The 26,998-nt window shown below is 36.8% G+C and overlaps 1 protein-coding gene across 1 annotated transcript in view; it reads left to right on the forward strand.

Moving 5' to 3' along the window:
• Positions 1-569: 569 nt before the first annotated feature.
• The window catches only part of LOC110100284, a 60,036-nt gene continuing 33,607 nt past the window's right edge, over positions 570-26,998 (forward strand). The window contains exons 1-7 of the mRNA XM_020827721.2: positions 570-692; positions 5,506-6,169; positions 7,493-7,581; positions 7,677-7,766; positions 12,779-13,484; positions 13,603-14,661; positions 14,805-14,910. Of these exons, the coding sequence (XP_020683380.1) occupies positions 609-692; positions 5,506-6,169; positions 7,493-7,581; positions 7,677-7,766; positions 12,779-13,484; positions 13,603-14,661; positions 14,805-14,910 (2,798 nt within the window). The 5' untranslated portion in view covers positions 570-608. The remainder of the gene's footprint in view (positions 693-5,505; positions 6,170-7,492; positions 7,582-7,676; positions 7,767-12,778; positions 13,485-13,602; positions 14,662-14,804; positions 14,911-26,998) is intronic.

The raw sequence follows: 26,998 nt of genomic DNA on the forward strand, positions 1-26,998 counted from the left end.
ACCAACACCCGACCTCTTTATATCAGCATCACCATCATCAGTTGAAACATTGTTTCCACTCTTGTCGACAAAGAAGAGAGAAAAGAGAGGGAAAAAACCACTCACTTTATCTATTTATTATTAATTAAAAAATATATTTATTGACCTTAAAAAATTCACACCTATAGAGTTTCATCTTAAGTAAAATGTTCCTCAGGAGCGGCAAACCGCTTCGAATGTAACAATCCAATGCGATTCCCGAGTAACGGGTCCCACCTTGGTCAGCATCAGCCCGCTGAACTGCAATCTCCTCACTTACCAAAAAAAATAAAAATAAAAAAGTAATCCTCGATGCCAGCAGATCTTTCCAGCTGGAAGATCGAACGGCCAAATTTCATGTACCTGTTCGCCTTGCTGCACCGTCTCCCTCTCATCATTTCTTGCTTTACACAGAGAAGCAGAATTTTTATTTATTAAAAAAAAAAGAGAGAGGAAAAAAAAAAAAAAAAAAAAAAAAAAGGTCTTTTTTATTCTCATGTCTGCCTTTTCTTTGCCTAATCCCTCTTATTCTCTTATATTTCTCACAATTATTGAGTGCCTCTTCCGATGGCAGATGGCAAACAGTAGCTATGGAGGAGGCGTGGCAGGTCAAATGCAGCTCCGGCTGGCCGGTGCGGCCGGCGCTGCCGGCGTCGGTGGCCTCGTCCAATCAGGTTTGTCGGTGTTTCGATTTGGTTTTACCGGTTTTGCTTGTTTATTCCTTCTTCATGGTTGGCTTGAAATTTTCGTTATTTAGTGTGAATGAATGGAGGCCATGGTGGGGTGGCTTAGCTTGTAAGGAATGGTTGATGCAGCAAGTGAAATGACAAAAAGAGATGTTGTTTCTGGTTCTGCTCGCTTAGTTTGGGAACAAGGGTGCCATTGTTTTGAAGGTGGGGGGTAATGCGGTACCTATGTGGATGGGTGAGGAGGATGATCGTTATATTGCTGGTGACGAGTGTATTTGGCTGCTCTGTGATGAAGGAGTTTCTCTGTCTCGGGCTGTAGATGGTGTAAATGGAACTTCTGCAATATATGTATAGGTCATTGCGTAGTGTGCTTGGAGGGTACCTTGAAATCTTTTAAATTTTTTTCTGTGCAATGTTATTTATGCTTTAGGTATTGGAAATGACATTGAAGATTAATTATTCTCCCACCCGGGGCACAGGAACCTACCTAAACCCGTGTTTGGTCGAGCAGATTACTTACGCAGCTTTGATAAACCTATATTGCTTGTGCAGCCAGCAATCTTGGTTGACAAAGGTTATGGTTGGTTTCACTGCTGATTTCCTGATATTAAAATGGAAGTGAAAGTGGGCTTGGCAATGGAATAGGTACCAGGATGCTCTGGAGATTGATTGATTGAAGTATTCGGAAGAACTTAGGGAGTGGAGGTAAATTTACTGTAGCATGGCCAGGGACTTATAATTTGATTGATTTCAGATGATTTATTTTGGGCTGGAGTCAATGAGAATGCTGCTGGTGTCCATTGGCCGGAATCAAGATCCTACTTGTGTTGCTCGTAAGAAAAATTCTGCATTACTGGTTCTATGTTTGATGATGATCATTGCAACTAATTGTGATTCATCCATGAAGTAATGTTGTTACATTGAATATTTTCATGAATTGTATGGAACTAGCGGGTTACAGAACTAATGCCACTTATTCCCTGTTACAACTTATATTTTGGCCTAGATGTAGACGAGTCAATCCACGTATAGTCCTGCAGCAGGTAAAAGTGACTAGAATGAGTCATGTAATAATTACTTAATTTATTTTAGGCTTCAGTGGATTGCTTTGTACAGATCTCAAACAGAATGGATGACTTACTCTCATTTTTGGCCGACTAGAAAGGGTGGATTGAGATTACGTTGGTTTGGAAAACAACTAATGATAGATTTTGTTCTGTTTCACATGGAAAACTTTCTTTCATGACTAGAGATGTTTATTCAAAACTATTGGTGAATAATATTTGTCATAGAAAATCACTTTAATTGGGCATGAATTTCAATGCATATTTAGATTGAAATTTTTTAAAATTTAATTCAGGGATATCTGGACTCCAATTCAACAAATTTATGGTCAAACTGAATGTCTCAATGAGACAAACGCAATCATACCAAAAGTGGTTCAATCTAAGCTTGAATGAGCTCATACTAAATACTTGAAGCATAATTAAAAATTTCATAACATCAATTAGATGTCCAAATGATTTTCGAATCTTGAAAGCTTACACTCAAATCAAGTGTCTTGATGAGTATGAATCAAATGAGTCAAGATCGCTTAATTCTGACATTATAAAGACACTTAAATGTTTAATGAATGATTTATGATTGGATTTTCTCTATATTTATGAGGCATGACACTCTAAAAAAACTATGAACAAAGCCCCACTCTTTGCATGAGGAGGGCTGGGAGCTAGATCTTGATCCTTGGCATGAGATTTAAAAGAACTCCACTCAAGCACTACTGTCGGGCCATCATCCAACTATCTTGTTGGACCACCGCCCAATCGCCACTGTCAAAATATTGTCCAACCATCGTTGCCTGGCTAGGTCCTCTTACCACTATATTCTGAGTATATAATCTTATAAACTAGTAAAGCCGCATTTCCTCTTTAGTTAACGTGAAATTTCTCTAGGCTCTTCTCTATGAAGAAGACATTGCTCTTCGTCCATTTCCGTTCATCGGAGAAAGAACTTTTTCTGGTGTTCGATTTGGCTTGCTTAGGTCGAGTGAGTAGAAATTTTATTCTGGAAACACGTTTGACTTAGGTTTGGCTTGTTAGGATTCTTTTGTCCATGGGCGAGAAACTTGTTGAATCTAACTCGGATAAGGTTTGAAAACACACTCTTGATTTCTTTTTTGCAAAGCACCACGTGATTGGGTTCGTTCAAATTCAATTGAGAATGGAGGACATGTTTTGTTGTTCATATGTCAAGGGATGGTAAGGTTTTCCGCTTTGTATCGAATTAAGTAGGGGACTTGCTTGTGTGAAACATATATAGATTTTCGTTTGCGAATATAGTAGGTGCACAATTGAGCAAGCAATATTCTTTCTATGTAGTATGAACACATTTTCTTTTGATTCAGTGATATTGAGTTGGTGTAAGTGTACCCCACAAGATTGAAAAGAAAAGAATCTGGTTCACTGCCTTTCTTCATTCATGTAAGATAGTTGATCTAGAGAGAGAGAGAGAGTGATAGAGAGAATCTAAAAGAGACAAGAACTTAAAAACCATGAAGAGCATAAAAGATAGAGGGTGAGAGAGACTCATGGGAAAGAATATAGAATTTCTTCTCCTAGTAGTTGATGATGACCATCTCCTTCTTAGTGAGGCCATTTAGGTTATCAGAAATGTCTTCCATGATTTCGCTCATCTTAGCAAGGGTATGGTTGGAGTCGTGGTTGGAGAAGATGCTGTTGGGCTTGTTGGGATCAATGGCTATACTAGATATATGAGGTGTGGTCAGCTTAAAATCTAAAATATTAATAACATACGATTTAAACATTAAAAAAATGGGTCAGGCTCGTGGGGTCACGGGTTCTAAGTGCTCCTATTATGGATCCGCTGATACCTAGACGTTTCCATAATATTTATAGGTTAGTTAAGTAGGGAATGAATCATTCGAAGGGCAGGCTCCAAAAATATTTAATGTGTACATTGGACATTTAATTTAGAGAAAGAATACGATAAAATTCTAAGGGAAATGCTCTGGAGACTTCTAGAAAATGAAGTAGTTAATAATGCTTATAATGAAGTCATTAAGGATGCGCATACAGGAGTTGCACCTTGTGTTTAAACACAAGGTGGGTTGACCAAGTATTTGCCTATTTCATTTGGATTACATCAAGGATTACCTTTAAGCCCATATATTTTTGCTTTTTTCATGGATGTTCTTACTAGACATTTGCAAGAGGATGTACCTTTGTGTGCCTTTTGTTAATGATATTCTTTTTATTAAGATTAGAGAGGGACTTACAGAAAAATTTGAATTACGGAGGTCAACCTTAGAGTCTTAAGATTTTTTGTTTTATTAGAGCTAAAACTGAATGCATAAAGTGTAATTTCAGTAGTAATAAATCTAGTGGTGGGATTGTGACATTGGGTGATCAAGTCATTTAAAAGAGTGCACGTTTTAGATATCTCGGGTCTATTACTCAGAGCGATGGTGAAATAGCTAAGTATATTATTAGTAGAATTCAAGTTGGATGGTTGAAGTGGAGGAATGCATCAAGTCTGCTGTGTGATAGAAAAGTACCCCTCAAACTTAAAGGGAAAATTTTATAAGAGCATGGTGAAACTTGCAATGCTTTATGAAACAAAATGTTGGCCTGTAAAAGAGAAACATAAGATTAAGTGTTGCAGAGATGGGGATGCTTAGGTAGATGAGTGGCTTTGCACTTAGAGAAGGAATACAAAATGATTATATACGTGGCAAGGTTGGAACAACTCCAGTGGTAGAGAAGATTAAAGAGAGTCGCCTTAAATGATTTGGTCACATAAAACATTTGCCTTCCGATGACCCTGCAAGGAAAGTAGATGTATTAGAGCTGGCTTATGTTAAGAAAGGAGAGGTAGACCTAAAAAGATTTGGTTGAAAAGTATTAAAAAGGGCATTTTTTGTTGTTAGATTTAAATTAGAATTTGAATCTTAATAGGACACAGTGGAGAAAAAAGATTCATGTAGCCGACCCCATGTAATGGGAAAAATGCTTGTTGTTGTTGTTATTTGTTGGGCATTTTGTGGGGGTAGGGGTAGAGAGAGATACGGTTTTGAAATTAGTGCCTCTAGAACTCAAGTTTTTAAAACTACTTGGCTGAAGTGTAAGATGACTAAAATGAAGAAAGAGCCTGGCTTTGAGGTTAAGTTTGCGGAATTTTTATTTATTTTAAACTTAGTATTTATATCTCAAAATTGAGCTCCTCTATGTCAGGCTGCTTCTACTCATGTTTAGCGCAGTTGGGTGAGGAATAACAATATAAGAAAGAAAAATACAGAATTGCTTGCCATACCTAAAACACCCTCATAGTTAACTTTAGGCATCAGCTTTTTTACTACATTTTCCATTACTTTTTTTAACTCAAGGACCATTTGAGATCACTTACACAGTGTTAATGGACTAAAGTGGAGGGAGGTGACAATTTGAGACCAAATTGCTCACATTCAAATTGCCATGGGATTATTTTAAACTTTTTGTCTTAAAGTTTTCAAAAACATTCAAATAATATGTGGTTTTGTAGTTTGTGAAACAATTACTGGTGCTCCTGATTTCTAATTTGATCGTCACTGTATGGGGAGCTAATGGCTGATTTCAGTATATATATTTGTCAATTATGAGCGGTGTACTTTTTCTTGGTATGGCTTACGATGCACTTCTATTATATCCTAATTCAAGCATTACATATTTTATTGTTTTTTTTAATCTTATTTTAAAATCGTTATTGTAGGTTTAGATAATTTTGATATATATATATTTTTCAGATTAATATGAACGCACAACAATTTCATCATCCCTCAGTGATGCAAGTTACTAATCTGCGGGGCAGTCAAATGTTACAAGAGCCAGTGCTTCCGTATTCTTTTAACGCAGATTTGAGCAAATCTGGTAACTCGGAGGCCGCCAATTCATTTCTTGCTCTTTTGTCCGGTAATTCAAATCATTTATCAGGTGAACTTTTGCACTCTCCTATTCCAAGGTCAGAGCTGGCCAAGCTTCCTGTTCCTAACGGTGATGCCTTGGGACAGTCTACAAGTCTCAGTTTCTCAGCAAATTGCATTTCACCCTTATCAAAATTCCATTGCAATGATTCTATCTTTAATGGAGATCTTTCTTCTTTTATTGCATCTCGGCCGGTATTCTCAAGTAACTCCAAAGCCTCCGATATGGATAAAGTCCTTCAACCACCCTGTTCTCATTCTCATATTTTAGGTCCCAAAATTGCTATCAGACGCTCTTCTGAAGATATCACTAGAGGCACAGGAGTGTCCTCAAAGAGATGTGGCTCACCTCCTCTAAATAGCTATGGCATTCTACATCAGAATAACCAGACATCTCAAAATTCGCCATCAGATGCTAATGTTCATGGCCTTATTCCTCCCTCAAGCTTTTTTATAGGACGTCCACGCGTGTTGTGCATGAATACTAGTAAGTGCATTCCTTAACATTCATAATTCTTATTCCTTATGGTCTGTTTCATGACATATTGGGTTTGGTGCGGAGGCTATTGCTTGCTGCTAAAACTGTTGCATCACCGGACGCACACGGGCATGTCCCAGGAATCCGCATGCTGTACAATGGAGCAGGTCTTTACAGCTGTTTGAAACAAACACTTAGGGCTTGTTTGAAACAGCTTCATTATTGCTTTTTGTTATTATGGAAGTAAAAAATTATTTTATAAACTTTTTGGCTGCACAATTATCTTGAAAACGCTTTTTTTATAAAAAAGCTCCGGTCTGATGCATTTTCAAAAGCTATTCTCTAACTGCTTTTCCTGACGTCTTTCTTCTGATCAAAGAAAAAGTCCAAAGTACCCACGCTTTATTCTTCTTTCGATCACATCTCCCAATCCCAGCTTGTCCTGCACATGTCTCCTCTACGACTCCTAATGACATTATGGTTTTGTTGGGGACAGCTTCTTACAGCTTTTTAAAGCTGTTTTTAGCAAAAAAAATTTCTGATTTATAAATTTTTGTACTAAAAATTTGTTTTAAAAAATAGTAAGAAAGCTGTCTCAAAAGATGCCTATATTATATATTTTTAAGCTTTTTTGGATCACTTTTTTATTTTATACTATGCTTTGAGTATCCAACACTTTACTATTATTTATATTTTATGAACTTATCATTTGGCACATAAAGAATGTAGTTGAGTAGATGAGGTCATCACATATCATAAAATGATAACCAGCACAACGTAGGCCCTTGACATTGTTCGATCAATAGAGATCACTGTGATAGCTAAAAAATAAAAAAATAAAAAGATTAAAGTAATTCAAATAATGCGGGTCGAATGTCATATTAGACAAAGACAAGCATCAAAAGAATCACCAAATGATAATTTTGAATGTTTAAAATTATTTGTATAAAGATTAAAATAGAAATTATGCTTATTAACTTTTATAAAATATGGGTAATTTAGGTTTTATGCTCAAATAGCAACAGTTGCTAGTTTAACCACATAAATAATAAACTATTTCTTAGTTTCAAACAACACAAAACAAACAGGCTATTTAAACAACATTTTCTAACTTTAGTTGCAGTAAACTCCACTTTCTCTACATAAACTTTCAAACTGAATTTCCCAACATCCATGGCCGTGCCAAACAAAGCTTAGTCCCTACTCAATTACACTTTTCTGACATTGTTATGACTAGTTTGGTAATATAAATGAATTCTTATTTCTGTTGAAGTTAAACTTATGAAAACCATTATGACTAGGAGTTGCCATTTTTTTATTGATGTTTGATAGCTGGAGAGCTCTTTCTTAATGAAATGGGACTACTAGGAATTTTGTGCTCTTGTCATTGTTTGCCTATGTCCGTGGCAAAATTTTGTCAGGTAACGATATTTACTTGAAACATTCTGATTTGCATTCCACACTCAATCACCTGGGAAGGTATGCAGAGCATATTCCTAATGCATTTTTCTTTCAGCATTCCGGCTTGTCTTCATCAAACCCGAGTGAGGTTGTAAGGATGGAAAGTGGCATGACTCTTGCACAATGGTGCAAAATGTGCTTTGGGGTATGGTTTTTCTAATGATTTTTATTTTTGTTTCTGAATTATCTTTATTTGAAAAAATGTTGTGCTAATTCTAGTTTTTGACTCAATTATTAATTAGTGTTTTCGATAAATTATTATTATTTGTATCTCAATATCATTTATTTTTGCCGAGAGTTGGAGATTTGAACTGCACTAAAGGCAAAATATTGTACTCAATTTTTTTCTTGTTTTGAGCTAATTACATCCGATTGCGAGGCATCTATAGAGATAAAATTTATATGATTTTGAATATGTAACGATCTACTGCTAAATAACAATCCTAGTGAATAATTTGTAAGGAAAACTTTGATTAGCACTAGTAGTGCTATGTTTATTGCCAACCTTTCCATCAATAATTAAATAACAAACATGAGCCTTTCAATTGTGCTGGATGAAATACCTTAATGCAAGGAAATGCAATGATCTATGAGGCATGGACATTTTTAAATGCCTTCCATGTTCGTGTTAGATACATGTTGGATATGAACATAGCTCCAATATGGCCCGACATGTGTCTGACACTTCATAAATTGTGCCAAAATTTTTTATTGTGGAATTGGACATATAAAAGGCCTAACTAAAAAATGAAACATGTAAATGAATTAATACTTGTATTTCTTACTTTCAGTAGTTGCCCTAGCCATCTGTAATGTCTCGCATCTCAGCCCTTTCTTAGAAGTTTTCTTGTCTCTTTGCCTCGCATCTCAGCTTCTTCATTCAAGCTATCTTTCCTCTCCGCCCTTTAGTCAAAGATGACTCGTGATCATGCACACACTTACTGCAAAGATGTCTCATGTTCATGCATACTTCTCTTCAAATCCGTTCATACCCTAGTGCCCCGATGATGTAGGCAAAGGGGGGTCAAAATATTTTGGGTTTTAATTTTGTGGTGAGCTTCTAAAATCAGCTCATTAATGTTGAACATCTTCTTCTTTCCAGCTCATTATTACTTGTAGTTTATCTCCTTTTCAGCTCATAATTCCTGTCCAAAAGTATTCCCCCTTTATTTGGTTCATTCCCCCTTCATTGTGGCTCCTTGGTTTCTCCTCCTTGGCTCCTTCCCGTGGCTTGTCCTTTCCCCCTCTCCGTGTCTCTTCGGTTTTCCCTGCCTGGTTGCCTGTTCCGGTTCCCCTTGGCTGCTGTTCCGGTTCCCCTTGGCTGCCCATTCCTTCCCCCTTGGATGCCTGTTCTGATTCCCTATGTTGCCTCTTCGGTTCCTCCCCTAGCTGCCTGTCCTGTGGCTGCCTTTTCCTGTACCCAGTGTTGCCTTTTCCGGTTTTATGTGTGGCTGTTTGGGTGCTATTATGGACTGATTTTTGGCCCCCTTTGTGGCTCTTTGGGTGCTGTTCCTAAGCAGCCCCTTGGCCTTCTATTTCTCCTATTTTTATGGGTGTAATTGAGGATGTTTTGGCTGTTTAGCTACCTTTTATCTCCTATATATATTAAATGATTTGTAATAAAAAAGTGTGTTATGGATGATTTTTGGATCTAAAAACCTGAGAAGGGTTTTTCTTCCTTCTTTGTAAAAGCTTGCGAGCTTGTTCGGTGCTTCCTCTCCCTCTAGGAAAGCTTGTGAGCTTGTCCTCTCTTCGTCTTGGACTTCTTACCTATTTCTTCTCTCCGCAAGTTTGACGCCACCTGTATCTTTCGTGTCAATCAAAGAAGAGCTCCTTTAGGTGTTGTTTATGTTTGTTTTATTTTAAAAATTTTGTAAGCGTCGTTTATAATATGAAAATTGTATCTTATAGAGTTTAATTGGAGTATTCTATGTATTTTCTTATAGCCTAGGAAATCTTTTATTATATGCTTGCAAAAGTTGAGGTCTCCCTTTATTTTTGCTTGCATCACCCAACCAACCAATTATGCCCTCGCAAGAAAGTTATATAATTAGTTCATTGAATAATTGTTGACAATTAATTAGATGTACATATATAATTAGTCTATGACTCTATTGGATGGATTCTCTTGTATTTTTTTTGGAACATGATGCCATGATTTGATATAAGTTATTTGATCTGTCATTAATCATTTCATTCAAGATTTTATGAAGTTATATGATGTGATGTGAAGGTATAATGCTTGCCCTCTTATGTTTTCTTCATATTCGTCATAATACAAGAGGCATCTGGTTAATTCATTTCACATTCATAAAAAAAGAATTGTTTAGTTTTAGCCTTTATATAAACTAAATTAATGGTCATTAATTCCATTCACATTCATCATTTGATTATATTTGTTTGTGTTCTCATGAAATTCATGGTTATTTTGCATATTCTTAAGTTCCTCTTATTGTTTCATAGGATAATGACTTCTTACTTGGGCACTAATATATTGGTAATAACCCCATAGAGAATGAGGCAAAAACCTTTATGGGTTTATGTTACCAGATTAGATGAAGTAGGAGCAATTGAAGTGGAAGGCAATGTAGATTTCCAATATCATTTTTGACAAAAAGTTCAACTGAATGAAGTATAGATAAATGAAAATTGGAAGTGTTTGTCCAATCAATTCCTCTCTTGGAGTTTGGTGGCTGAGGAAACATTCCTTTGGTAAGATTTTTTGTTTTCAAACTTTTTCTACCGTTGGTTATGTTTTATTTCATCTCCCATACTTTTACTACAAGCCCTCCAAGCTTTCATGGCCAAAATCCATATCCTATTTTGAAAAAAAAAATCTAAGATTAGAGAACTTGGCCAAAACTAAGGCTTAATTGACCTAGTTTGGGTTTTGCTGCCACTTGACCATCCTAAAACCCTTGAAATTTTGCATCCAACTCCAGATCACATATTCAAATTTATTTATACTTCCTTCAAGTGGTTTGAAGCCATTTGGACCCCATATTTGCAAAACCTAATTTGCTCAATCCCACTTGCGTGATCTCTGCCAAGTAGAGTTTACATATTTCATCGATCCTATTCGACTTATCCACTAGCCAAGTTTCCTTAAATTCATTCATGGAGTTATATAGAGTTACTTTTTTGAATGGTTTATTTGTATAATGAAGAGATTGTACAATGAAAGCTATAACAATATGAAGAAATTTTTGATAATTATGAGATAATAAAGAATAAACATAAAATATGAATAACATAATTAGTCATTCTTCTCCAATATGCTATGCAAAATTATTTATTCGAAAACTCCACTCTCATCCACCATGTGAAGCAACATCATGTGCGTCATTTCAATGTGCACTTACTCAACAAGTGCCCGTTGAGTCCCTCCCAATATTCATACCAACAATAAAGATCATAACTCTGCAAAGCAGAATTCTTCAAATTAGAGTAGAGTTCTTGTAGAACTAATGTGGCATCATAAGTTGTTGGATCTTAATGAATTTTCAATTTCACAACCATTATTAGATATATGGCCACCTTCATATGAAAATATCAAGAATATTTTAAATATTATTAAATAATTATCTGTCATATTTATTGGCTGTGATGTAATTGTTATTATTTATGAGTTTATTGATGTATCAAGATAATTACTGTCGTATTGTTGTATATGTTAACTTAATTATATGTTTGGACCATGTTTTTGTAATTTAAGTTAAATGAGGGCTATAAAAACATTTCACGAGTCTTTGATACTGTAAGGTTGCATTATAATGTGCCATGGCCTGGTACAAGAGCTTAAGAGTATTGAGGTGACGACAGATTGTTGAACTCAGTTTTAAAATTTTATTTACTAATATTAATTAATATCTAATAAATTTTTTATGCATCTTCTACTATTAATAGTTTTCAACATATGACGAGCCACTAAATTATCAAAATTCACTTGTCTAGAATAATATCAAACCTGAAAGACTGTATAAAATTGTATTGAATGATGTAATGAAGAATGTTAATTTGAATGAAAATTTGAAATCTTTGTCCAAAAAATTCCTCTATTGGTGTGGCCGATAATCACTTTGGTGAGGGTTTTTTAATTTTGAAACTTATTTTTCTAATGTAGTATTTATTAAGCTTGACTTTAATCTTCCCCTAAAATTTTCCTAATATCACATGGCTGTTTCCTTTCTTTTCCTTTGAGAAAAGTGAAATATGTGCTTAACTTACAAAGGTCAGCTTATAACAGGCTAATCACATTTCATCTCAGTTTCGCTCTCTTTTGAACCATCTGAATCACTTAAAATTCAGCAAAATCTAGATATAATCTACAAGTGATTTCAAGTCCAAAAGCCTTCCTATTTGAAAATTCAGGTTGTTCTAAGTTAGCTTATATGCTGTCGGCCTAGACTAGGCTTGTTCTGAGTGGCATGACTCTTGCAACAGAAGACCTTGAAAATTCCACTCAACCCTAGATCACTTCTTTAAATGTTCTTTCACCATCTCCAAGTCTTTGAAAGTCTATCCATATGTTCCTCGTTTTGTTAATCCTAGCCTCCCGAAAATGCACAAGCACACTCTTGGCCAAATAGTGTTTATCATGCTTAGCCAAACCTAGCCCTTCCTACACCAATCCACATCTCTTCAAACTCAAAGCTAGGGTTATTAAGGTATATTTGAACACACTTACAACAACTATAAGCCCTTGGAAGTATTTAATTCGAATGCTCCATCATCATGTCTCAAACAAAACTATTTATTTTTGATTTTTTAAATAAATAATATATCTTTGAACTTTTCTAGTATCATTGCTCGTACAGTTTCCCTCTTGATCTATGTTTGATGCTTAGGGTACTGTTGTAAACTATCGTGAAGTTTGTTTTTTGTCACTTGCTAGTAGTAAAACAAGATCAGCAATAACGATTTTGCTTTCAAGAAACTTTGTTGTAACTGACCAATGAGGTCGGGGAAAAAATTGTTTCACTCGATTGGTTATTGGTCCCCCCTCTTTCTCTCTAGACAAGCATATGAGTATGCGTTCATTCTACTCTGCTTTTCTTGTTGTAATAACCTTGAAAATCTTGATTATCGATCTTGGGTGGTCACAATCCAGTTTGAAGTTTGTGGAACAATCTTGTAATGTTTCACTGGTGCTTCTAGAATCGGGCTTCAGGTGATCTCAGAGGATCGGAACAGCCAAAAGATTCCTCAGTGGAACGGTCTTCTTTTGGATCTAAATATCCTGAAACAATCAACTCAGAGGCATTTGATGGGCTAGGAAGATCCGGAGAGCTTAGGAAGAATCTATATGCTCATCATCCTAATTTGGTGGGACATGCTTCTATGGAAAATCCAGTGAAAAATGATTTGAATTACGATCATGAAAAGAGAAACTTAGTGGTCAATGGTCTTCATCGAACAGGCCTTACGGATTTAGCACGAGTTTACATGCCAGTGATATCCGAGAGCAATAATTTACATTCCATAAAGGCGACTCCCGAATTCGTGAACATGAATACGCGACATTCAACTCCAAATGGACAAGTGCAAAATGTTGTTTCTCAACTATTATCTAATAATCTTAAATTCAGACCGAACTCTGGAAAAACATCTGTTTCCTACGCATCCGGAGGGCCTAAGAAAATTTTCCGCCATGACAAGAACGTTAGTACCCGACCTAACACATCAAATGAAACATTTGTTGTAGTTGGGGATGGATCTGATCTGAGGCTGGGGCAACCAACTCAGCATAAGCATTCTTCTTTATGTTCCTTTTCAACGGCAATGAATTTACCATTACAGGAAGCATGCAGGTCCCCAAAGGTCCAGCAACAAAACCAACCATCTGATAAAAGTAATTTGCCTGGTATTATGCAATCTTTTTTCTTCTCAAAGATTAGCTTAAACAATTTGCCTAGTTTTTCAACTTTGTAGATTGTTCTTTTAACACTTGCAAATGGGGACTTCCATCTACCTTTTTGCAGTTGATTGTGCCAGGGAAGTAAAGAGAGCAAGGCTGAATCAGCCATATACTCCTGTAGAAGGATCATCCTCAGATAGAAGACCGGCACATATTGAATGTCGAACTGCCACTTGTCTACACAACTCTGAGTCAGAAGACCTTCTGACCTATGCTAATAAGGATTCATCAATCTCATTGTTTCTCTCACACCTAAGTGGAGGAACTGGCTTAGTTGACACTTCTAGCAAAGCTCATGATGGAATAAGTAATATGACGGGTTCTATTCATTATGATTTGCTATCTTCTAGAGAAAACATTTCTCTATGTGCTAGAAATGAAGTTGGTGAAGCTGGTATGGTATCTTCGTTCAATGAGTTCGATAATTTTAATGATAAAGGAAACCCTTCGAATGTTATCACTGATTGTAGCAATATGGTGGGGAATAATGGTGCAAATAGTAAGCAGATTGAAGATAGAAGTAGTTCACCTTTTATTAGTGGGAAATGCCTTCACCCTTGTCCTGTGGGCATGGGAAAGTCGTCTTTGTTTTCTAGTCAGCTACAAAGAAGAATACACAAGGGACCTGATGCCAAGAACTCAAATAAACAGGGAAACTTGTATATCCTTGAAAATGGGTGTCATCATAAGCGTTTTGTTCATGGTTCTGAGATTCAAGCCTCCCATTGGACAGGTTTATGTTGTCCAGATTCAAAATCCCCAATAACTCGGGCATCTTCTAACTCCAATTATATTTCAGAAACAAGTTGCTTGTCATGTAAATATGACAAAAATTTTTCAGACCAATTGATAAATGGAGATATAAGGCTATTGACTTCTGCAAGGCATGAAAACTTGATGGCTAAACACGAACCATTAAGCAGATCATTTAAGATGAAACAACATGGAAAACTTTGCTGTCTCTCACCTATGGAACCCCACCGGAATTCATGCGCAAATGACTTGGTGGAACGGAAGGATATAACTTATTGTAACATTCATCAGAATGCGTCAGACTTGCATTCATTGCCTAGTTGTTACTGTAATAATCATGGGGCTTCGCTTTGCAAATGTGGTTCTGCGGGTGCATCTCTTATTCTTTTCACGTTATATCAATTGCTTAGAAATATATAAAAGCCTTGATTATCATGATTTCTTTATTTGTGAATGCCATAATTATACTTTTCTCATCATTCTTATTCATTTGTCCTGTTTGTTTTTGTGCAGCTTCATACAAATACTGCAATTGTGCAGCTTCAACCCAAAGCACCACTCCATGTTCAACGTTTTCATCTTATCATGTTTGTGGTACTGATAGCCATATTTGCTTTAGGTGAAAATAACATGTCTCTTTGCTATTAAATTGTTCAACTTTAATTGAAATTTCACTCTTTAAAATACCATTTTTTTGTTATTTTATTACCAAGGTGCGTTAATTTGTTTCTAATCCTCTTTGAAAATTATTTTCATGCTTTTTCTATGTGGGGCTGTAGCCGCTCTCGAACTGTAGCTATACTGCTGCTATTCGGATGTGCTATATCCAATTTTTGGGTTTGGCTGTTAAGCTTATTCCTGCTGGTATTGTTATAGGCACTACTACGTGTCATCTTTGTGGGGATTATTATGCTAGCTGTTGTACTTAAAATGAGTTTCCTTATGGCTATCCTGCATCTTTCAATGAATTTACATGAACTGGTTCAATTATAGGGTTTGAAGTTAAAATTTTATTTGCTTATCTAGCCAAGACTTGAAATTGGATTGGGCTGATACTTTGTCAGCCCTTATCTATAAATTTAGGGATGAGAAGTCTATAAATAAATGTTTTGAAGCATATAACTTATCATCTTTGATTGAATAAAAACTTATTCTATTTGTTTTTTGTGTGCAAGTTGGATATATGATTCCTTTGAACACAATACAAATGCAAATACTGATTTTCGAAGAAGTTGTCTCCTTAAATGGTTGTGCGGTCTTGATTTCTTATTTTGATAATTTCTTTCATTACTTTTATTGAGCTTGCTAATGTCTTGTTAATATTCTTGAATTTGTTTAAATTAATAAAATTTGGAATCTAATAATCTATATTACTATTTAAAAAGTGACATACGATTTTGTTAAGGTGAGGTATACATTGGAAGGCATGAGTCAAAATAAGCCATCATTCTAAGAATCAGATTCCTTTAAATAAGCCATTAATTTAGGAATAATTTACATTTGTTAATGTTTCCTATATAATGTATCCATCGCCTAGATTATAAATGATTTACCTTGAGCTACATAAGAAATTATGAAGCAAAGATGATAATTTCTCTTATAGTATCGGAGTGGGTTTCTCTTGAGAACTTATAAGATTCTGCCTTGGCGAAGAAAAACTTATCTTTGCTTTCCATTGCAAAGGTTCTATGCTAACAATCTGTGGGCTCCAAAAATTCTTGCCCCGGCCTCTCCGCGTCTCTTTTGTTGACGGAGGGAGTGTTTTAACGAGTTTAGGTTTTGGGGTAGATTTTCAGAAGACATATTAGATTTTTAGATAAGATACTACTCAAATTTTGCCCTAATTTTGCAAGGACTTTATGATATGAGTTCTGGTTTTCCATAGACGAGTTCCCTGTGGTTAATTACTCCTCCCGATAATGAGATAGAACTTTTGATTAAGGCTAGTCGTTAAATAGGTCACAATAATTAGGTAGCATATAGTAGCAACAATTTTAGGGTTTGAATTTTGAAGTTTATGATTTAAAATTTATCACCATAAACTTAAAGCGGGTGATGGGGGAATGACAATAATTTCGTCATCTCGGGTTGTCAAGGTCACTGGTCTACTTAGTCAGAGGAGGTAGTCGACCTGTCCTGATAGAAGGAACCTTGTTGACATCCATGGATTCCTTTGTCCAAGAATACCTTGTAGATCTGGGGTAGATGTTTGCCTAAGTTGGTGAATTTAAGTCAACTTTAGCTAACAGAGGACTTCATATCTTATCAAGCACATTACATTATTCATTACTCCAGGAGCTTTTAACCATTAGGGAACATACGGGCTTTGACTGTGACCGTACTATAGTGGTGCCATTTTGCGGCAGAACCATCCAATCAGAGGGTACATGTCATGTCCCTGTTGGCGTGAAATCAGTTGAGAATGAATTGTAGTAATACATTAAACAAGATATCTGCTATTTGTGAGTTGAAGTTATTTTTCAATTCATTATCCTTGTCAAATCGTTGCGAAGTGTGAATGGATTTTAGTTTTAAGTTTTTGGTGATTAAATTTTCATTTAAATGTTTAGAATTTGATAGATATTAGATTTTGAAATTTTAATAGGCTTTGAGAATTGACCCTTCCGGTTGAGATTTACATTCAAAGCAACCATTATCGAGGTAATTTTATTATTACTTTAAATATATTTGTATTTTGCATTGGAGTGAGTATTTTGAAAGGTAAGGTCCCTTCCAGTTGAGATTTTCTGTCAACATGGCTATTATCGAGGTGATTTTGCAATCATTTTAAACAAATCTGCTAAGCATTCTCAAATCTCGCATTTAGGAGCTTGACATAAAGATCGTAGCACATGCAAAATATATTTTAGCGTATAGATCGGTGCTATTGTCGGGTGTTTGAACACTTTTAGCGAATATGCAAATCATTTTTAGATCTCGTATTTAGGAGTTTGATGTAAAGATCACAGCACATGCAGAATCTAATATTGCTTATTGACGACGGCCTAAGACTCTTTAATGGGAAGGGATATAGAACTAGCTCTCTTAGCGAGAATACATTGTCTATGGCTTCTGGGATTGACAATATCAAAATGTTTCCACCTTAGTTCTTTCGTTGATTGGCCTTTTCAGAGTAATTATCTTTCATTCATTATTCCCCTCTTAATATCTGGATTTTATAATTATGTGGTATCACTCCATTAACCATGATTTCACTTTTCAATTTAAGAATCTTATCCTTCAGCTCTTGAGCCTTTGCATCCATGCTCATGTGATTGTATGCTTTTTTCATTGTGGCGAGGATGATATTATCAGGCTTACATTTATTTTCTGTCATGAGCAAGGACATTTTTTTCATTACATCTATATCTCTAGCTTGCCCATATGCATTTATTACCCTATTAAAGGAGGGAGTATCCAGAACAACACTAGTTTAGTGTTTTCTATTTCTCTAATGAAGAAAGGAACCTTCTCTACAAGCTTTGCTTTGCGTATCCACTAACAAGTGCACCGTAAGTAATGGAGTTTGGTTTGATTCCTTGAGTTTTTATTAACTTAAAATAATACTCCATCTTATCAACTTTTTCTGCTCTCCCAAAATGTTCAATCAATGTATTGAATGTAATTATGGGGAGAAAAATACTTTCCCTTCATTAAATTCATAACATTGTTCATTTTCTCGTACTTTCCAACCTTAGCATATGAATTAATTAAAAATTGAATATAGTCAGATCAAGTTTAATGCCCATGTGTTGAAACCCAATATACTCCTTTTCATTTCACTTATTCTTCGACCATCTCCATACATAGATATTATAGAGTTCAGTGTGAATATGTACTTTGGAGAATTAGTCCTTTGGCTTAAAAGAATAGATCCATGCTTTGGAAGTGTAGTCCTTTGGCTCATAAAAGTAGATCTAATACAAGGAAGAGTATATATGTGACTAAGAAGAGTGGATTTGTACTTGGAAGTGTTGTCCTTTGGCTTGGAAGAGGTTGTAGTTCACAAATGTGGCTGGTTTAATTATAGAGTTTGAATTCTTGGAAGAGCAGTCTTCCAAAAAAGAAGAATTATAGCGCCACCCCCAAAAATATTAAATATTTAGAATTTCTGAGTGATTTGAAACATTCATATTAAATTCCATTTTATGCTTGCTTCTTTAAGCTACTAGGTGTAGTAATTTTTTATTAATTAAAATTACACATAATTAAATTTATTACATATATATGTCTGTATGTGTTTTTAAATCATTTAAAGCGACAAATTATTGTGTGAAGGTCTTTCGTCAAAATTTCAGCAGCCTCCTGGCACTCCCTGTGAAGGGAGGTAGGGAAAGCACTTATCTTTCAATCCGTTTGGTCGGATCAAAAATACGACGTCGCGAGGGCTTCAGGACAATTGATCCCGACATAGGTCTTCGGGTCTTCAATTTGTAGTAGATTTTTTTTCCTATTCTCTCTCTCTCTCTCTCTCTCTCTTTACAAACACTCCATTGTTGAACTCATATGCTCTTAGGAAATTATTCAGAATGATTGGTTTGGTGTGCATACGAGCTTGGATGGATTAGAGGCAGATGTTAGGCAGGCCGGGCGTGGTAGCTATTTGAGTTAGAACGGTTACTGGCGATTGCACGGGTGCGGGATTGGCCGTGGTATGGAGGTCAGGATCTTTGGCGCAGAAGCGGTCTGGGGTCGGCGTGGAAGCTGTCTATGGTGTTCACGGAATGCGGGTCGGGCACACAGAAGTGCAAGAGTGCACGTTGGGCTAAGTCTTGCGACGGACGTGGGTGGGCTTCAAGTCAAACATGCAGGCACGGGAGTACAAGCTGGGTAACTCGAGCGGACAACGGGCTGGGACGGACGCCATGTCGTGCAAGTGGAAGGCAAATTGGGGTATAAGCATGAGCGAAGCATGTCGTGGGGTTGGTCTTCACATCAGGCCACACAGTTGATGTTGCCCGTGCAGGTATGCTGAGGACGAGTGTTGGCTTGAGTTTGAAGTCGCAAATGGGACTAAGCCGGATGATCTTGCTTGCGGTTTCTATCGAATGAGAGGGTGAGCTGTTCATTTGGTAGTTTTATTTCTGTGAGGGGAGTTACGTGAGGGGTGGTTCTATTGCATGCAATCGTGTCATTTGGGGAGCTAACGTTCATGATATGGGGTTGTGAGGTGGTTAGTGGGAGGGGTAATTAACAATGAGGGGTTGCGTCTATAAAGTTTAGGCTTGAGATCTAACCCCCGACATAAATATTGGGGGGGGGGAATTTAGTTAATTAAAAATTAATCTATTTCACGAGGAATGAAATCCTAGCTTAGAAGGCAGAGCTTGGGCACATTTTTCTTGAGCGTACAACGAGCTATACATGGAAGGCATTAGGTGTGTATTCTTTTTTTTTATATATCTGTCACTGGTATTATCAATAGTGTAACCTGTATTCTAGAAGATGAATAATTTCTTATTTGATTATTTTTCTTTTTAAAAAATATACTAAATCTACATATATATACTAAAAAAGTGCCTAATAAAGATAATAAAGAAAATTATTAACTAGCTTAATTCTCTCCTAAATTTTAGTAGACAGATTCATAGGAGCATTTTTTTTTTGATTATTTTTCTTGTGTAAATCCTCTAGTTACTAACCGAGCCTTAATCTCTTAACTGATCAATATGCTTTGTACTTTATAGTGAAAATCCACTTGCACCCCATAGGCCTTTTTCCATTTGGAAAATTAGTAATAGTTCATGGTCTATTCTGCTCAAGTGCATCAATCTCATCTTGTACTGCCTTTTTCCATTTTGAATTTTGTAATGCCTATTGTATTGTGCTGAGAACCTGGATATTGTCAAGAGAAGTGGCAAATGCTTTGCAAGATGGTGATAGCCCTTCATAAGTAAGATAATTCCCAATTTGATGACTTGTACATCTTCTAACACTCTTCCTCAATGTAATTAGCATAGTAGAGCCATCAATGTTGGGAATTGGAACATCTCCAGTCTTTTTCGTACATATGTTTTCTTCAGGTGGACTTAATATTGAGTCAATATCTTGGTCACATGCTTGCTGTGATCCGTACTCTAGCTCATGTCTTTTTCTACTCTTGATTTAAATATAAAAATTTTCATTAGCTAGTTGTGGAGTCACAGATTGAGGTTGGATTGATAATTGAACATGCATGAGTGTGTACAAGTCTTGTGTACAATCTTTGGGAACAAGCGTGGGTTGAGAAGAACTTGGTGACTTTGAGTGGGAAAAGGGCATAGACTCGAGAAAGAAATCCCAAACTTGATGTTTGTTCATGCTCCCCCTTTGAACATGAGATTTGGGATGGAATGGCACATGCTTAAAGAAAGAGACATCCATGGTGGTGTAAAATCTTTTGTTGGTTGGAGAATAATATTTGTACTGTTTTTAAGTTGGAGAATATCCTAGAAAAATACACTTATTGACTTTTAGATCAAATTTGCTATGATGTTGAGGATACACATGAACAAATGTTGTGCAATTAAATACCTTTAGTGGTAAATCAGATGAAGCTGCACGAATGTTAGGAAAATTTTCGGAAGAAGTTGACATGGAGATTGAAAATTAAGGACTCTAGATAGTATACAATTGATCAAATTATAAGTAGCTGTGAGAATGACTTCCTCCCAGAAATAATTTGGAACATTAAAGAAAAACATAAGGCACTAGGCAACCTCCAAAAGATGTCTATTCCTGCGCTCAACCACTCCATTTTGTTGAGGGGTGTCAACACAAGAACTTATGTGGATAATCCCATAGTTCTGAAGGTAGGTATAGGTATTAAGACCACTAGTGAAGTGTTCCCTAGCAATTTGACTTGAGTACCTGAATTCTAGAGTTGAATTGATTTTGAACTATAAAATTGAAGGTTTGAAAAATTTGCCCAACTTCATATTTTTTTCATAAGGAAAACTCAAGTTATCCTTATATGATCACCAACAAATGTTACAAACCATCGAGCGACCAAAATATTTTTTATCATTGAGGAACCCCACACATCAGTATGAATCAAAGAAATGCAGTTGAAGGTTTGTATGTAATTTGAGGATATACAATTCAAGTATGCTTTGCATTCTGACAAGTTTTACATTGTAAAAATGCAATACTTTAACTGATAAATAATTTGAGATATAATTTTGCAAGATACACAAAGTTAGGATGACCAAGATGACAGTGTAACTATATAATTTTACTATCTTTATTGATATTGGAATTTGACACAATTGAATGATTATAATAAACTCTGAGATTGGACACAACTTGCTTGAGAATCTTGGTTTGAGGATTGGTCGCATGGGAGGAGATAGAGCCCGAAGTATAGTTCTACGCTGCCAATCATCTTTTCCGATTTTAAGTCCGGAGTATAGTTCACCACTAACAATATATATATATATATATATAATTATTAATCCTGAGAACTAAAGCCTTCCAACACTGCCACCTCTTCCATTCTTGCATGCTTGTCGTGGAGGAAGAGAGGGAATGGGAGAGGAAGAGGAAAGATGGAAGGGAGAGAAAGTTAATTTTGGTCATTTTCGCCTGTTGCTTCATTTATGAAAAGTCTTCTGATCGTTGTAAGTAATCGAAATCTCATTTTAGTTTTCAATGATTTTAAATTTAATCTCTCATAAATTGATAAAAATATAATTTTTTTTTCTGATTTGTCGAACTTTTACGGTGTAATTTTTCATATACGATATATACAAATTTTATGGACATTTTGACTGTAATATTATTCAATTTCACCGGGTAAAAGAGAATTTTACTTTTCTGAAGCTATCGATTATTATACAGATTTTCCTATGTTTTATAGATTTGAGCATTTCATATATTAAAGATAAAATAATAGAACATATATAAAATAAATGTAGTATTTGCATATAATCATGAAAGACTAGCTGTTAACATCATAATAGTATGGGTCGGCTATTAAAACATAATATACTGTACAGGAGGGTGAGTCGATAGATTTTTCTTTAAACATTATTTGTGGTGTTATTTCGGTTGTAGTTTGTAATTCATGACCGAATTACACCTACGGATAGTGGGTGATGACTGTTAAATGATTTATGAAAAGCCACCTGTAATAAGAATAATAAAGATAATGATAATAAAGATGATATAATGATGCAATGAATACAGATAAAAGAATGAAAATACCACATTAAAGTTGTATGTCCTGATTTGCTGAATCACTGAATCATATACTGATGCATACATACATCGATAACAATGATAGATGACATTGATAGATAGGGTGTCATATGAATGTTTACATGTACTGATTTATATTTTAGATAGTTGATAAGATAGACAAGATTGATGACTTTGATGACATTGACACTGGCATGTTAATGCTACAACACTGACTTATTAGTCACTGATTTTTTGATTTCAAATGTATTAATGTTTTTGCATCTAAGGGTGAAATAAATGGAGATATTATTTGTAGAATTCAAGCTGGATTATTGAAGTGGAGGAATGCTTTGGGCCTGCTTTATGATAGAAAAGTATCACTCAAACTTAAGAGAAAATTCTATTAGATGGTGGTGAGACCTGCAATGCTTTATTAGGGCGGTTAAAATCGGGTCATGGGTCGGGTTTTACCCGAAATTGTCCCGACACTGTTCAATCCGACCCGCTTCAGGTTCGGGTCAACCCGAACCCGACCCGCTTCGGGTGTATTTCATTAATTTTTTTTTATTTAATTCAATTTATTTAAATTTAAATCAAATTAAGGTAATATTTACTTCAATTAGTTTAAAATAAATCAAAATTAATTTAATTTGAACAACATTGTTTATAATTTTTTGAAATATCATTTACTTATTTCATAAAAATCCTTTAAAATTCTCTTAAATTAATTAAAAACGGGTCAAATCGGGTTGATTTCGGGTTTCCGGGTCAACCCGAACCCGACCCGGTTTTACAAACGGGTCGAAATCTCTAACCCGAACCCGACCCAGTTCGGGTTAGGGTTGACCCGAACCCGAAATTTTCGACCCCGGGTCGGGTTTTCAGGTCGGGTCAAATGTTGACAGCTCTATGCTTTATCACAAAATGTTGGCCATTAAAAAGAAGCATAAATTAAATTTAATGTTGCAGAGATGAGGATGCTCAAGTGGATGAGTGGCTTTACTCTTAGAGACCAAAGTCAAAATGAGCATATATGTGAAAAAGTTGGAGTTGCTGCAATGGCAGATAAGATTAGAGAGAGTCGCTGATGCAGCTCATACTCTATGCTATACCCGCGAGCCATACTACCAGGGCTAACTACCAGATACGTTCCCACTACCTACAGTACTATTTCCGTTAGCTGCTTTACTTATTTACTTTATTTCTGGCAATTTCTTTTATAACAACTTTACACTTTCTAGAAGATAATATATATGAGAAATATGTGAAAGCTGTAAGCAGTTTTTTAATCATCTTCTTCAATAGAAAAGCCTGAAGAGCATATCTGCTCTGTTTTTACTGTTCCATTGCTTGCGTTTCCTTCCTCTAAGCGTCACGCAGATCTTGGCGGCATCAGATTTTGGTATCAGAGCCACAGTGGGCTGGAGAGGAGATGGGAGATCGCGGCAAGGCACTTGCATCCGAAGAATTGCGGAGTCTCGATTCGCTATGGGCAAACCAGGACAACGTCAATCGTCGAATCGACGAGCTCGCTGCCGAGGTACAACGACTGACGATAGAAGTTCGCCGTGAGTTTAATCTCATTAAGGCGAGATCCGTTCAATCGGATTCATCAAGAAGAGCTACCGGCGGTCACCAGACCAATGCGAAGAAGGGGTGTAGCCCCGGAACGTCAATGGCAACAGAATCACACGATCCTGCAGGAAGTTTCAGATTCGGAGGATGAAACCCAATGGCACAGAGGTATCACCACCGTGGACTCAGGCGAAAAGAAAATACTGGTAATCCTTATTACTTTGAAGCCCGCCGGAGAACAATGCCGTATCATCATAACGAATTCAAAGTAAAATTAGATATCCCGTTTTTTGACGGTCATTTGCACATCGAGGATTACCTCGATTGGGAAAAAGCCGTCGAAAACTTCTTTGATTACATGGAGATCGATCCCAGCAAACAAGTGAAGTACGTGGCTTGTAGATTGAGAGGAGGAGCCAGTGCTTGGTGGGCATAGACATTGCAATTGAGGCAAAGAAATGGAAAGGGACCTGTTCGTAATTGGATTCGTATGAAGCAATTGCTGCGAACCCAATTCCTACCCACCGACTTTGAGCAGATTTTCTATATGCGTTACCAACATTGCATACAAGGAACCAAATCGGTGAGTGAATACACCGAAGAATTCAACAGGTTGAGTGCTAGAAACAACCTGAACGAATCTGCTAACCAACTTGTCGCTCGCTACATCGGCGGTCTCAAAGACAGCATCCAGGACAAGCTCGAGCTGAATTCGGTATGGTCGATGGCACAAGCAGTAAATTTCACTATGAAGGTAGAGATGCAGCAAAATCGCCAATCCAGACCTACTGTCAACCGGCGGCATTGGCAAGATCAAGGAGTTGGTCACAGTAAGACACTAAGACTACAGCCTCTGTGGGGAAAACGTCTCCAGTTCCTGTTCCCAACAACCTTACCACCTCCCCAAATGTCGTTGCGGAACCGAAGACTCAGTTGAGGGCGATACCTCAAGGTAAGGACAATCCTTATGCTAAGCCATCTACTATCAAATGTTTTCGTTGTTTTCAGCAAGGCCATAAATCCAACGAATGCCCACAACGACAACAAGCACACTTTGCGGAATTAGAAGAGGGCGGTGGCTCTCGGGAGGTTGAATCCGAGGACGAAGGAGAAGCTGAAGATGTCTATGCGGATGAGGGAGAGCCTGTAATTACAGTTCTAGAACGATTATTATTAGCTCCTAGACAAAGCCTCAAATCACAGCGACATGCTCTCTTCCGGACACGATGCACTATTGAGGGAAAGGTGTGCGAGCTTCTCATTGACAGTGGATGCACTGAAAACATCGTGTCCCGTTCGGTAGTACACAGTTTACAATTGAAAATGACGAAGAGTCCGAATATGTACAAGATTAGTTGGGTGAAGAAAGGCGTGGAAATATCAGTCACCGAATCGTGCCGTCTAACGTTCTCAATTGGCAAACAATACGTTTGCGAGGTGGTATGCGACGTCGTCGAAATGGACGTTTGTCATCTTATTCTTGGGAGACCTTGGCAATTTGATGCCGGAGCAATGTATGACTGTCGAACTAATATATACTCCCTCGAGTGGAAGGGACGCATATTACGATTACTCCCCAGCTCAAATGAGAATAAATCCCAAGCGGGGTCTTCAAGCCATACCACATTGCATATTGTATCGGGTGCTATGTTGTTACAAAGCTGGAAGGAGCCTGCTCCATTGTATGCATTAGTGATGACTGAACAATCTGTGCCCTCAGTTACTAAGAGTTGGCCGAATGAAATTCTGGAGCTGCTACAACAATACAAGGGTATCACGCCAGAACATATGCCTTCCGGACTTCCCCCACTCGAGAAATTCAACACATAATAGATTTTGTGCCAGGTGCAAGCTTACCGAACCTCCCTCACTATCGTCTTAATCCAAAGGAGAAGCAAATTTTACAAGAATTGGTAGACAATTTAATGGAGAAACAGCTGATTCAAGCTAGTGTGAGCCCGTGCGCAGTACCTGCTTTATTGGTTCCGAAGAAAGATGGTAGTTGGCATATGTGCATAGATAGCCGGGCAATAAACAAAATAACAGTTAAGTATCGATTTCCCGTACCTCGAGTTGATGAATTGCTTGATCAATTATCAGGAGCTTCTATTTTTTCCAAGTTGGATCTGCGGAGCGGTTATCATCAAATTCGCATTCGTCCCGGAGACGAATGGAAAACGGATTTCAAAACACCTCAAGGTTTATTTGAATGGAAGGTCATGCCGTTTGGTTTATGTAATGCTCCCTCCACTTTCTTACGGATGATGAATGAGGTTCTTAAACCATTTTTGGGAAAATTTTGTATTGTTTATTTCGATGATATTTTGTTATATAGTAGTAACTGGCAACAACATTTGGAACATCTTGCTCTCCTATTCGACACTCTACAGACACAACAACTAGTCATAAATAGTTCGAAATGTGAAATGGGGGTCTGCACCGTAAATTTTCCAGGCTTTGTGATTTCCGCAGCAGGCGTTCGCATGAATGAAAAGAAAATTTCGGCTATTATCGAGTGGCCCATTCCTCAATCTTTTTTTGAGGTTAGGAGCTTTCATGGCTTGGCTAACTTTTACCGCAAATTCATCAAGAATTTCAGTGTTATAATGGCCCCGGTAATTGAATGCCTCAAATTCAAAGTATTTACATGGGGAGAAGAACAACAGAAAAGTTTTGATGCCATCAAAATTGCTTTAAGCTCTGCCCCTGTTCTATATCTGCCCGACTTTGACAAGTTATTTATAGTCAATACGGATGCGTCGGCAGTCGGCGTCGGCGCGGTACTGTCTCAGGAGGGTAAACCGGTAGCCTTCTTTTGTGAGAAATTATGTTCTTCTCGCCAAAAGTGGGCAGCATATGAACAAGAACTCTACGCCGTAGTTCGTGCATTGAAACAGTGGGGGCCGTACTTGTTGCACCAAGAATTCCTACTTTGCAGTGATAACAAAGCACTCCAATATATCAATAGTCAG

Source organism: Dendrobium catenatum, unplaced genomic scaffold (genome assembly GCF_001605985.2).
Source record: "Dendrobium catenatum unplaced genomic scaffold, ASM160598v2 fragScaff_scaffold_1221, whole genome shotgun sequence".
NCBI lineage: Eukaryota > Viridiplantae > Streptophyta > Magnoliopsida > Asparagales > Orchidaceae > Dendrobium > Dendrobium catenatum.